Below are 14,741 nucleotides of genomic sequence, written 5' to 3' on the forward strand. Positions count from 1 at the left end.
ACTGTGTCTGTGTTTGTATGTGACGGGTGTGCGTGTTTTGTGTGTGCGTATGTGTTTCTGTGTTGATGTGTGTGAGGTTTTCTGTGCTTGTGTGTGTTTGAGGTTATCTGTGCTTGTGTGTGTGGACGTGTTTGTGTTTGTATGTGCAGGGTGTGTGTGTTTGTGTGTGGGTGTTTGTGTCTTTGTTGGTGTGTGAGGTTATATGTGTTTGTGTGTGTGGCTGTGTTTGTGTTTGTATGTGCAGCGTGTGTGTGTTTGTGTGTGCGCGTGTGTGTCTGTATTGGTGTGTGTAAGGTTTTCTGTGCTTGTGTGTGTGTGGAGGTGCTTGTGTTTGTATGTGAAGGGGGTGCCTTTCTTTGAGATCGATATATAGTGTTATTCCTAAAACAGTTGATATATAAGGCTGTGTACGTTTATGCGGACTGTGTTTGTTTGTGTGCGCGCGAGCGGGCGTTTGCGTCAGTTGTAAAAAATAAATTTTTATTACGTAAAAATGCAGTCCCCAAAAACTTAAGATATTTTAATCTTCCTCTCCATAAACTTGGTAAATTTGAGTACACATATATTTACATTGATATTATTGAAGATTAGATATTAAAACCTATGTGTGTAAGTGTATCTATGTTGTATGTGTGTTTCTTTTTTTTTTAATTTTCTTCCTTTGAAGATTGTAACGCTGGGCATGGGGCAGCCAAACCAGCTGCCAAAATTGCGCTGCTTTTTATTGAAACCAACCGAGAGCTCTTTTTAGTATCCTCGTCGTCCCCTTAAGTGCAATTCTCTGCAACTCTTTTGCACTTGGTTCACCAGGTATATTAGTTAGGTAGGACTTCAGGTTCTTCTTCATAAGCCCTGTGGCTCCTATAATAACTGGTATGATTAATATCTCCTTAAGATTCCAGTTTCTTTTCATATTGTTGTGGTGGCACCCACTCATTTACATACGTGGATAATATTACACATAAATAGCAAAACTCGGTTAGTCTGAGTGTGTGTTAACCAGAAGCCACCGAAGGCCGAGCCGAGAGCAGATATGTTCTCCAGCCAAGACTCTTTTACCTGACAACCATTATGTAAATATACTGTGAATATACTTTTTCTAATACACTTCTTATTGATCTACCTTTGTTTGTTGAGTCTTCATTTGTATTGCTTTATACGTTATTTGGTTCAACCTGCAAACATAGCAGTTGGCGACGAAGATGAACGTCAAACATAACACATATAATACATGAGACCTTGATATTTGGTCTGTTTCTCCCTTTCAGCTCTGTTCAGGCCTCCATCATTAGGGACACTCACTTCAACCAAGGTTGCAACTCTCTAACTTATTCCATGTAACTATATCCGGTTTCACAGCAGCATTTTCAAGGTAGATGACTGTAGGGATTACATGGTCGTAATGTATGGTATATAAGTCATTTCCAACTGTTCTTTCAGGTTGATGTTCCCAGGATTTGCTGCTACATTGGATGTTTAATTTTTTACAGATGGTCCAGAGGATGTACTTACATTCTCCATCATGTCTCACTGTGGAGTAGCCAAGACCTAAAAGAACATTACAACTTGATACTAGATGACTCACATTTTCCAATTCCGTGTGCCAGACTCTGCATTTGTTCCCATTAGTTAGACCTGCCATTTTCTTGAATGCATTGGTCATCAATCCCTGTCTTAAGCAGCCATTATAACTCTTTCCTAATCGTGGTAAAGGGCTTCCCTTTTGAGCCAGTCCAATCTTCTTTATCTATGTATTCCTGAGAGAGTTTTCCCAGAAAATACTTTGAACGCTGATGTTGATCCCAATTTTTTTTTTTTTTTTGAAGATCTCGGTATATTTCTGCCGACTTTTCTCTTTTTTTCATTTTTCTTAAACTTTTTCTTCTAGGGGATGGGACATCCAACCAGATGTCTGACATTTACCCCTATTTTAGTGAGTCCAACCAAGAGATCTTTTCAGGATTCTAGCCGTCCCTTTCAGTGCAATCGTTTGTATTTCACTTGCACTTGGTTCACCGGGTATGCTTGCTATGTACTTTTTAAAGTTCTTTTTCATAAGCCCAGTTGCTCCTATGATGACTGGGATAATTGAAACGTCTTTTAATTTCCAATTTCGTTTCATATCATACATAAGTCCTTGATACTTTGTTATCTTTTCCCTCTCAGCTCTGTTAAGCCCTGTATCATTGGGTACACTGACCTCTATTACGGTCGCTTTTTTGTTTGCTCTGTCCCAAATCACTATATCTGGTTTAACAGCTGCGTTTTCTAGATATGTAGCAGTAGGGATTATGTAGTTATAGTGAATAGTGTAGTTGTCATTCCCAACTGTCCGTTCGGGTATATATTCCCAGGATTTTTTACTACACTGAATGTTGAGTTTCTTACATATCTTCCTGTGAAGGTATTTGCAAACTCCGTTATGGCGATCTCTGCCGACTCTGTGTGTGTTTGTATGTGCAGAGGGTGGCTTTTTTAAGACCAATATATATTGTCATTCCTATATATAAGGCAAAATGATGTTTATATGTCCGATTACAGTTTTTGGCGTGGAGGTGTTTGCGTTTGTATGTACAGGGTGTGTATGTGTGTGTGCGCGTGTGTGTGTGTGTGTGTGTGTGTGTGTGTGTGTATAACCATGTTTGTGTGCGTTGAGGTGTTTTGCAGGAGGTGGCATTCTTTGAGATCGATATATATTGTTATTCCTAAAACAGTTGATATTTAAGGCTGTGTACATTTATGCGGATTGTGTTTGTTTTGTTTTGTTGCGCGGGCGTGCGGGCGTGCATGTGCGTCAGTTGTAAAAAAAATAAATTTTCATGGCGTAAAAATGTAGTCCCCAAAAGCTAAAGACATTTTACCCTGTGTGTCTCTCCATAAACTTAGTGAATTTGTTATTGATAGATATTATCATTTAAACACGGTAGTTTCAAATTTTCGTTCAGTAAAACAAAAGTTAGGATGAATTTACTGGCGTTCAACATCGTAAAAAAAAAAAACCCCAAAAACGTAAGGATGTGAGCGACGTTTTTCATGGCTGTTTTCCATAGCAATCACGTCGCTTCAGTGACTACTATTGCTACAAATTCACCGCTCTCGCGAAAAGAGAAGTAACAAGTGAAACAGAGAGAATGAAAGAATGAAAGGGAGATAATTGGGGGGTATTTTATTGACAGCAGACGAGTGCCGTACATTGTTATTACATATGTGTAGGTTATGTTTATGGGAGCAAAAAAAATAAGACTGAAATTAAACAAAGAACATGAATTTACTACAGCCTGGAAAATCATGGATTAGAATATTGCAGAATTAAGAATTTTTAAAAATTCAATCAATAATATTATATAATCAATTCTTAATGCTGCAATAATTTAAGTTATAAATTTATTATATTTTTTACTAAAATATCTTATCCTTTTCTTTTCCAGTTTTAACAACTAGTCCTTTACTTTTCCATATTTAAGCTTAACCATATTACTTTTCATGCTTGCATTTTACTATTGTAATTGAAGATTAGATATTAAACCAGTGTGTTGTATGTGTGTGTGTATGTGATTGTGTGCATGGAGGTGTTTGTGTTTGCATGTGCAGGAGGTGTCTGTGTTCGTGTGTAGGTGTGTGTGTCTGTGTTCGTGTGTGTGAGGTTATCTGTGTTTGTGTGTGTAGGTGTCTGTGTTTGCATGTGTAGAGTGTGTTTGTATTTGTGTGTGGTGGGGTGTTTGTATTTGTGTGTAGGGGTGTTTGTGTTTTTGTTTGTGTTTGTGGAGAGGGTTTGTGTACTTATATGTGTGGGGATGTGTGTGGGGGGGTGTCCGTGTTTTTTTTACATGGAGGTCACCACTTATCAAGGCCCAGAAGCCACTCGTGGATAAGGGTTATTGTGTGCAATGGAATAGTATCGTAGGAATCGTTAGTATTGGAGATTTGATAAAGTGTCTTACTTAAGGGGGCGATTAATCAGGAATTTGTTTATGTTGGACTTGAAGACATCCAAGTTGTAGTTAGGTTGGAAACAGGCAAACGGAAGAGAGTTCCACAGGCGTGCACTTCTAAGAAAGAAGCTTTGTTCATGGAATCTACGTTTTGATTTAGGCACAGATAAAGAGTGGGGAAAATTACTGACAGTGGTTTCAGCTAGATGGGTGTTTTTCGTGAAAGATTAGCGAGGGGGACCAGAGATTGGAGCTCGGACGAGCACGTGCCATGGAAATAACGATAAAACTCGCAACGTCTCTTCTGTGGGAGAGAGGTTGCAGGGAAGAGAAAAGGGCATTCCCTACTAAGCTACCAAGTCTATTTTGTACTCTGTCATGGCAGGATAGGCCTGATGTGGCAGCAGTACTCCATCCTTGGACGTACTTGGCTTTTATACAGATGGTGTTCCTATGTGTATGTGTATGTGTATCTGTGTTTGTTATGTGTTGGTGTGTGTGTCTGTGTTTGTATGCAAGAGTGGGTGTCTGTGTTTGTATGTGTGTGTGTGGATGTCTGTATTTGTATATGTGGGATGTGTGTCTATGTTTGTGTGTGTGGAAGAGCTGTGTTTGTGTATTCGGGGGTGGGGGTAGGAGAGTTTCGGCACTTACCTCGTCCGGGCCCGCCTTCTATGAGATCTATGTAGTGTGGCTTGCATAAGAGTCGGTCTCCTCGGAGCGCGAACTCCTCGCCCGTCGAGAGCTGGCGTTTGCAACTGTCGCACGCAAAGCACGCGATGTGGTACGTGAACTCTCGTGCTTTGCGTACCCAGTCTTTGGCGAAAATCACTCGTAGACATTTCGGACATTTGACCCCGAATTCTCTGGAAAAGAACACACAGAAAAAGAAAAAGAAAAAAACATGGTAATTGATTTGATCCAAACAATAACAGAAAGACAAAACACATTTTTGTTCCAGGCTGGAACGATAAAATTATCGCCATAGAAAAGACGACAAGATTCCATTTCCATTTGATAAAAACCGTTTTTTTTTCAAACTATCTACTAGTTGGCCAGTTATGTGCAAATCCCCAGAGCGATAGGGGCCTAGATCGGAAATGCGCCGCTGTACAACTCATGCTCTCAATCGATCCAAATTATAACAACAGGACCATTGCCAGCACCGTCAAAATGCAAATCCAGACGGTCCAACGCTTGAGAGCACAGCTCAACGTATGGGACGACCCACTGTTATGGTCTTTGGTGTGGTTTCAAGTGAGGGCCACATCATGCCATCTTACATCTTCGAAGTCGGCTTGAAAGTCGATACCAAAGTGTACCTGGATCTGCTGAACAGTGTGGTGATCCCCTGGTGCAATCAGGTGACCGCCGGCAGACCCTGCGTGTGGCAGCAGGACTCGGCGCCGCCCCACAAGTCCAAAGAGACCCAGGTTTGGTTTCAGAAAGTGTGCTACGACTTTGTACCTTTCTCTCATTAGCCCTTTCCCCCCTCGACCTGAACCCGCTGGACTACTTCGTTTTGTCAGATGGTTATACATCACCAACATGACCTCCCACAACACCAAAGCCAGCCTGATCGGCGCCACCCACTGAGCATTCGCCGAGCTCCTGCCGGCGCTTGTGAAACAGGCATGCTCCTAGTTCTGGACCTGTATTGAGGCGATGATTGAGGCTGAAAGCAGCTACACTAAAGAGATGTTAGCGCTACTACATAATCAAATAAACTGAATTGATTTTTCAATAAAAGTTTTAAAATAAAGCTGCAGTTTTCTTTATGGCAACAATTTTATCGTTTTACCCTGTATATTGAACAATAATACTGTTTATCATAATACCGTAGAATCAGCAGGAGTACCAGTAGTGAACAATAATACTGTTGTGAGACCGAAACTTACCTGCATTATGGACTCTTCCAAAACTATATTACGATGTAAGATAACACCCTATCAATGGACAGTATCATAATACCGTAGAATCAGCAGGAGTACTAGTAGTGAGCAGCGCGTACGACTATTCATAATAGACATGACCGGAGAGTAAGCCCCGCTTACCCTTTATCCTATCCTTGTAACCTTTTGGTCATATATCTTTCTTACACCTAATCCGTGTTTTCCTTCTGTGGTCCCAACATTGGACCCACATCAGATATACTATAGGGTGATTCCCAAAGTATGAAATCCGTATCGGAAAAATTTGTGCGTATTTTCCGATGCCAAAAATGATTCCTTTAATGATCTTTCTTTATTTGATTTTGCTTAAAACAAAATTTGCTTAAAAAAATTTCACTTGAAAAAAATTTACTTAAAACTAATTTTACATGAAACAAAATTTGCTTAAATGGAAACTTTATTTAAAATAAAATTTACTTAAAACAAATTTATTTAAAACAAAATTTATATAAAACAAGATTTACTTAAAACAAACTTTTCTTAAAAACAAAATTTTCCACAGAAAATTTTACTTAAAACAAAATTTTACTTAGAACAAATTTTAATTTACTGCTACTAGTCTCTCACTCCTGGACAGCGTCCAAAAGAGAGTCGCCAACCTAATAGGTCCTGAATTATCATTTAAACTTCAGCCTCTTTCCCACCGACGAAATGTTGCATCCCTCTGCCTGTTTTACAAGTATTTTAATGGTAGATGCTCTGACGAACTACAAGCACTTGTACCCTCTCGACGAAAATATTCCCGACACACCCGAAAAGCAGCAAAATCCCACCCCTACACAGTTGAGATCCCTAGATGTAAGAAAGCCTTTTACTCCAATAGCTTCTTTCCCAGAACGACAGGACTTTGGAGTTCTCTTCCGGTTTCCTGCTTCCTCAACTGTACTGACATGCAGAAGTTCAAGTGTAATGTGAACAGACATCTTACTACTAAACTCCCTACATAGTACCCCTGGAACTTCGGTTAGTGATAGTAGCCTCCCTACATCAAAGTGGCAATATGCCTTGTTTGGGGTGAAAATGTAATAAAAAAAAAAAATTAAAACAAAATTTACATAAAACAAAATTTACTTAAAACAAAATTTTACTTAAAACGAAATTTTACTTAAAAATTTACTTAAAACAGAATTTTCCATGCCAAGTAATAATAATGAAATAATAAATATTTGTTGATTTTAAACTTCCAGTAAAACAAAAATCTACCGAACGAGTGTGTTTTTTACGCTTGAGAAAATATATGCATAATGCATAATATTAGCACCATCCTCCACAAATGGGTTTTTACGTTTAAATTTTATCGTTATTTCCATGGCAGGTGCTCGTCTAAACTCCAATCTCTGGCCCCCCCTCGCCAATCTTTCACGAAAAACACCCGTCTAGCTGAATCCAGTGTGAAAAATTTACCCCACTCTATATCTGTGCCTAAATCAAAACGCGGATTCCATGAACAAAGCTTCTTTCTTAGAACTGCACGCCTGTGGAACTCTGTTCCGTCTGCCTGCTTCCCTCCGGACTACAACTTGGATGTCTTCAAGTCCAATGTTAACAAATTCCTAATGAACCGCCCCCTTAATTAAACACTTAATCAAATATCCACACTAACGTAATGTACTTACAATAACCCTTATCCCTGAGTGGCTTCTGGGCCTTGATAAGTAGTGATCACTGTAAAAAAAAAAAACAAAATCGGTTTTTGACCGAAGATTTGGCTGCCAAGGGGTCATAGTTAAAAATTTTTTTACCTTTGCGATCTCTAGCAAACTATTCAGCAAACTTTACATAAAGGGTATTCAGACATGCAGCAAGCTTTTTAAATCAGTTTTTGGGTGAAAAGTTGGATGCCAACAGGTCAAAGTTGAAATAGCTGACCGTTGCAGACTTTAGCAAACTCCTCTGCCAATTTTGGGTCAAAACACTTGAAATTTTAGATGTAGGTTATCTGGATATGAGTGAAACATTTGAATATACATATGCACATAAAGTTATGAACAGTAAATAGGGCCCGAGCAAAGCCCAGCTGAACTGCTAGTTAAAATTAAAATACAATAAATAAAAATAAATAAATAAATAAATAACTCATTGCAAGGTAAGTTTCATGAATTAAATATTTATTATTAATTATTTCGAGACTTCCTCTGTTCGAAATGAAGACGAAACGTTGATGAACACATAACTCGGTTTGTTCCTTTTTATTTTTCTATTTTGTCGAAATACTATTTCCATTATTCTCATTATATATATATATATGTGTGTGTGTGTGTGTGTATGTAAAGAGAGATAGAGTGAAAGAGAGAGAGAGAGAGAGAGAGAGAGAGAGGGGGGGGAGATTTTTAATGAACTTTTATTTTTGTCCCGACTTTACAGGAATTTCTTAACCCGCAGCAAGAAAGTAATAAATAAGTAAACAAATAAAAAGTATAAGAAATATACAAAAAAAAAGAAACAAGTAATATATATATATATATATATATATATATATATATATATATACATACATATATATATATACATACATATATATACATACATATATATACATACATATATATACATACATATACATACATATATATACATACATATATATACATACATATACATACATACATATATATACATACATATACATACATACATATATATACATACATATACATACATACATATATATATATATATATATATATATATATATATATATATATATATATATATATATATATATATATATATATATATATATATCGTTCCGTTTTCTGCTATTTTTCGTGTCTTAATTAAGGCATTGTGTCGGACCAGAGAACTCGCCTCAGGCCGTGCAGAAATGTTTTTACTAGTTACCTCCTCTTAGATTAGCTCTTCGCCGTACGGGGGCGCTTCTACCTATGCTGCACCTTCCTCTTACATTTCCATCCTTCCTTCCACAGAAACGAAAACATGGCTGGCCCTTCTTTTGACGAACGCACCCTTCTTTTAACATTGGGCATTCTCCCTACCCCTCCCACCGCCACAACAGGTCAGTACGGTACGCTGAACCTGACACTATACGCCGAGTCCTTCGTCGAATCATGGCAAAGGAAATAATGGCAATAAATAAATTAAAAGGTGATTATTTACGTTGATGAACATGTAAACCAACACATTTCATTAATTGGCTTTTTTTATTTGGTTTTCTTTAAATAATCTTTCTACTTCTGATAAAAATGATAAAATAATGATCGATTTTAAACTACTAGTGAAACTAAAATCGATACATCATCCCTAACAAATGCATATTTACGTTTGAGAACATATCTGAACAGTTAATGCGTGTGTGTTTTTTACGGTAATCGTGAAAAAAATAGCAATTTTATAGTTTAATATTTAGGGATTTATAAAGAATCGGAATCGGTAATTACATCGGAATCGGCAATGTTTGGATTCTAATCATGTCAAAACACACTTTATTTCCTTTTGACAGATAGATTGTTGCTATTTCTTCTGATGAGTTAAGGGCATAATAGATTCACTGATTGATATGATAATTAAGTGATTGATTTTGCGCCACGAAACAGATACTGTCAAGAATTGTAAAAGTCGACTGAATTAAAGGAATAAATTATAAGATGGTCAACATAATGAACTTTGGAATATAGTTTTTTGTCATTTATTCTCTATATTGCTCTGTAATTACATTGAACTTCTTTAATAAGGATTGGTATATATTATAAGAAAATATATTTCTACAGAAATATATATATATATATATATGCATGCGTGTATATATATATGTATATATATATACACACACACACACACACACATATATATATATATATATATATATATACACGTGTGTGTGAGTGTATATGTTAAGTATAAATGAGGCATTAAGGAAAGTAAACGCAAGGTTCCCTCATCTTTTAAGACCTCAGGGAAAACAATCCTTCCTCATTATATCTATTGATTTGTGGATTTTCTAGGATACTAGGAGATGGAACAGATAAATAGATAGATAGATAGATAGATAGATAGAGACACATAAATCAATATATATATGTGTGTGTGTGTGTGTGTGTGATTACTTTATTTAATCACATAAAATAATATACGAAGATATAATTTTATGCGTAAATTTTCAGTATTTACTTAAACAGTGCTCAATACGTAGGTAGAGCTAGGTAGTAAGTTATGTAAAATATAAATGGCAATTGGCCTACACAGAATATTGCGCATTTTATTCTCATGAGAATTCGTCAGGCTTTTTATATATATATATATATATATATATATATATATATATATATATATATATATATATATATATATATATATATATGCCTTTGGATTATTATGGACCATCTTCTTCCAATTACGGGATTTCCTTGGATTTTACTTGTACAAATGGAAATTCTTTTAATTTTCTTGAAGTTTTACATTTGGATTTTACCGTCACTGGATTTTTTTATCTTCTACCAGACTATCCATTCATGTGTAATCACCTTTTTTTTTACCATATTCCCTCTGCTTAACTTATTTTGTTTTCAAGTAAGATCTTTGACTTATTTGTTGTTTCATCAAATACTTCTGCATGCAAAATCCGATCCCGCATTTTGCTAATTCCTACCCTCTGATGAGAAGGAGAGTATTTCTTCGAAACTCCGCGGATTAAGGACTATCCATTTATCTAGTGTTTCCTTTTCAGATTAAATATGTTTTTAACTCATTTCAAAGTGTTTTTTTTTTACATATTTCATTAACTGTTTGCTCATATTATAAGCTCTATTTCCTATTTGGTATTATCGAGCTTTTATATCTGGCTGAGATAATTTTATAAATATTAATTCTTTAATATTGATAATTTACTTTAATTTTACCATCTTGGAACATTTTGGTAAATTCAATTGTAATTTTCATTATATATATATATATATATATATATATATATATATATATATATATATATATATATATATACATACTATGAATAACTAGCTTGGGTGCCCGACGTTGCCCGGATGTTTGGAGGTATGTGTTGAGTAAAAGGAAAAACAGTGGTAGTAGGCAGGCAGGCAGGCTCGAACTCGTACCGCGAAGGAGGAAAAGCATGCGAAAAAAAAAAAACAACAATCACAAAAAAAAAAAACGTTACGTCTTTTCTATTGCGCCTATCGCCAAATCGGAAGTGACGTAGGTTTAAATTAAGGTTAGACAATCGAAAAGAGGGGATGACTTTCGAAAATATCAGCGAAAAAAGCGACCCCTCCCTGTAGTTGAGGGTGAAGGAATTTATGTTTTTGGGCAATTTTTCGATATTTGTCGTCTGGCGGGTCGAGCTTCAAAATGATATAGACTTCGTTAAAATCCTTCACCTCTGTCGAAACTTTTAGGCATACATACATACATACATAGATACATACATACATATATACATACATTTAAACAGGCAGGAGAGATTTATATTATTGATTATTTTTATACAATTTTAATGTTTTACAAATAATTATCGCAGTAAAGTTCATAAATAAATATTTATAAACCTCTAGACTAAAAATAACGTACAAAAATAATAAAGTGTAATGAAAATCAACCCCACAGTAGCTTTAATCTGTCGGGCTGAGATATATTTCTATTCAGCTTTAGATCAATTATCCTACGCTTTACGTTTTTCCAATGATAAGTTACAAGTATTTACCATAATGACATGCTATAAGTATTAACCATAATTAGATAATAGAAAAGACCACGCCCTTTTTAGAAAATAGTTTTGTAAATTAAAATAAATGTGATTTACGTCCACATTCGCAATAAATAAGCAAACGAATTAATAAAACAAAATCACATAAATTAAAATACGCCGTAAGTGTGAACAAATATTTTTTAAAAATAAAATAAAAATAAAAATAAAATAGATAAATATAAAAATAAATAAATAAAATAAATACGTGGTTAGAACTAATCATTAAATTTTTAAATAAAATAAAAATTGAATATTTGTTTTACGGCGAAGGCGTTTCTCACTTTTCTGTTTTTATTTATTTTAATTTTAATTTTATTTAGTTTTTTAGTTTTAAAGTGTTTAATGTTTCCTTGTGGGCATGCGTACATGCAACTTCCGGTTGGATGATGTCCCCGACGCCATTTTATTTAATCGCAACGAAACGTAAAAGAACAAGAAAAAAAAAACAAAAAACAAAAAACTCTCGAATAATATTTGGACCTTGACAAACGATACAACCAGAAAACAACGTATATTGAAATTATCTGCAATTATTTTCAGTCGAGTTGAAGGTAAGTATAAACGATAAATAGAAGCTTTTAACTCCTGAACTAATTAACCGATCGTTAAGAATTTTGGAATCTGGATTCGGCCAAAGATATCTGATATTTTGTGGAATAGATTCTATCATTATTCTTACTTATGCATAAAACTAGCAGGCCACCAGGCGTTGCCTGCTCGTAAAATACGCTTAAACATATGTTAATTCATGAAGATTTCGTATTTATTATTATAGAACTTATTCCTTATCAATTATTATATTTCAAACTGCAAAACAAACAACATTTTGGTTTCGATTCTAGCTGATGGCACCCATTTTTACTTTATTTTATTTTTTAATTTTTGAAACCATTACTATATATAGGATGATGAGAATAATGGAAATAGTATTCCGACAAAATAGAGAAATAAAAAAGGAACAAACCGAGTTATGTGTTCATCAACGTTTCGTCTTTATTTGGTCTTATTTTAATCCAGGGGAAGTCTTGAAATAAAGACGAAACGTTGATGAACACATAACTCGGTTTGTTCTTTTTTTATTTTTCTATTTTGTCGGAATACTATACTCTTTCCGTTATTCTCATCGTCCTATATATAGTAATGATTTCAAAAGTTAAAAAAAAAAAAAATAAAATAAAGTAAAAATGGGTGGCACCAGCTAGAATCGAAACCAAAACATTTAGCTCTCCAGCGATATTCGCTACCATCTGACCTAAGGGGACATGGATATCAAAACCTAAAAAACAATTAACGCAGTAAAACGTAGAAATGTATGTTTGCGCAAGCAAAGGGAATACAGATTTACGTCGACTTACGCTTGCCAAGTTCCAATTTTTCAAATTTTACATCTTCCCAGTTATTTTTACCGGCTAAAAACCAAATATCAATTTCAAGACTGCAGATCAAACATTGGCAGATTTTTCTATTTAACGACTCTGACCGTGAAATCTAACTATGACCTTTATTTATTAGTGCTTCCAACTAAACATTTACTTTTACACAAAGAATTCATTCTTTACTATATATTATTACAACGCAACGATATCGTGATTTCACTTGCATTACACTTACATTAAAATTAAAACAAATAAATTAATTTAGAACTCGAGAAAACAAAAAAATTCATTTAGAATTCGAGTGTGATGCCGGACAACTGAAACTAAACCAAAACAAGCTTCACTGCGGAATTGATATTTCGTATTGCATCACGTTAATTTTATTTATTTATTTCACAATATTGTTTGTTTTTATAATATTTAAAACTAACTTCTTAATATACTAATCATGGATACGCAAGCAACTACACGAAGGTTAACATTCATTTTAATTAATCCCTTATTAGTTTTTTTCTGTTTTCTTATGATCTTCTTTAGTTAACTTAACTAATGAGTAATCATATATAATATGAATTATATTCATGCAGATATTCTACACGATTTATACGTGCTTAATATTTGTGTAAAAAGTTTATAGTAAACACAAACGTCTTTATATATATTATTCCTTAATTGGAATTCATTTTTTTTAGATGAGCATTATATGTTAATTTTTATTTTTATTTCGGACTATTAGTCTCATCTTTATTAGTTGTTGTTTTTGGATCTTTTTATTGGTTCACAACGTTTCGGCCAACTTCCTCTGGCCTTCGTTTTTGACCAATTAACCTCTGGCACGCTTTGGGTGGGATTGAAACCGCTATCTTCAGACAATGTTCATCTGGAACCGTAGAGATTCAACAGTTGATAGAGACGTTGAATCTCTACGGTTCCAGATGAACATTGTCTGAAGATAGCGGTTTCAATCCCACCCAAAGCGTGCCAGAGGTTAATTGGTCAAAAATGTGGTGAGACGACAACAACTACGGATGGCAGTGATGGCTGAGAATGCAGTTAGGAGATTCGAAGTTCCTATCCGTCGCGGTTACCACCTGACGAAGGCCAGAGGAATAGCTGGCCGAAACGTTGTGAACCAATAAAACGATCCAAAAACAACAACTAATAAAGATGAGACTAATAGTCCGAAATAAAAATAAAAATTAAAAAATTAACACAAACGTCTTTCTGTATATATTTATGTATGCGTATATATTTTTATTTTAAAATTTTTGCCTACTAAACTCCTCCGCCAGTTTTGGTCTACGGACACGAAACTTCATATACAGGGCATTCAAACCAATACAAAACTTTATATTTGAATTTTAACCGTGGAAAATCAGTGCAAAAGTCTGAAAATTAAAAAAAAAAAAAGAAAGAAATTTGCCGGATGAAAGTCGAACGACGGCATTACGGAAATGCATTCGTGACATAATAGCTATTGGTTTGTGTTTTAATTTTTAACTTTGTAGCAAAAGTGTCTTCATAGTACAGTCATTAACAACGAAAGAAAAAGTAAATCGTAAACTAAACGTTTTAGTTTCGATTTTCGGTGGAGGCGCATAAGTCATTTTTTTAAAAAATTGTTAAATCATTGCTATATAATCTCTTCTCTATTTTCTCTTCTCTTCTTCTTCCATATAAATAAAATGAACACATTTTCCCCTTCAGACTTTGACCTTAATAGGATTAAAAATCATGACATTACATGCAAATGTCATGCGTA

At 34.8% G+C, this 14,741-nt stretch overlaps 1 protein-coding gene across 1 annotated transcript in view; it reads right to left on the reverse strand.

Annotated features, from left to right (window-relative positions):
• Positions 1-14,741, reverse strand: part of LOC145268830 (LIM/homeobox protein Awh-like) — a 490,339-nt gene that overhangs the window by 50,404 nt on the left and 425,194 nt on the right. Inside the window, exon 3 of the mRNA XM_080124487.1 lies at positions 4,587-4,798. Within this exon, the coding sequence (XP_079980613.1) occupies positions 4,587-4,798 (212 nt within the window). The remainder of the gene's footprint in view (positions 1-4,586; positions 4,799-14,741) is intronic.

This window comes from Euprymna scolopes, chromosome 44 (genome assembly GCF_053919585.1).
Source record: "Euprymna scolopes isolate OS-2025 chromosome 44, ASM5391958v1, whole genome shotgun sequence".
Classification (NCBI taxonomy): Eukaryota; Metazoa; Mollusca; class Cephalopoda; order Sepiida; family Sepiolidae; genus Euprymna; species Euprymna scolopes.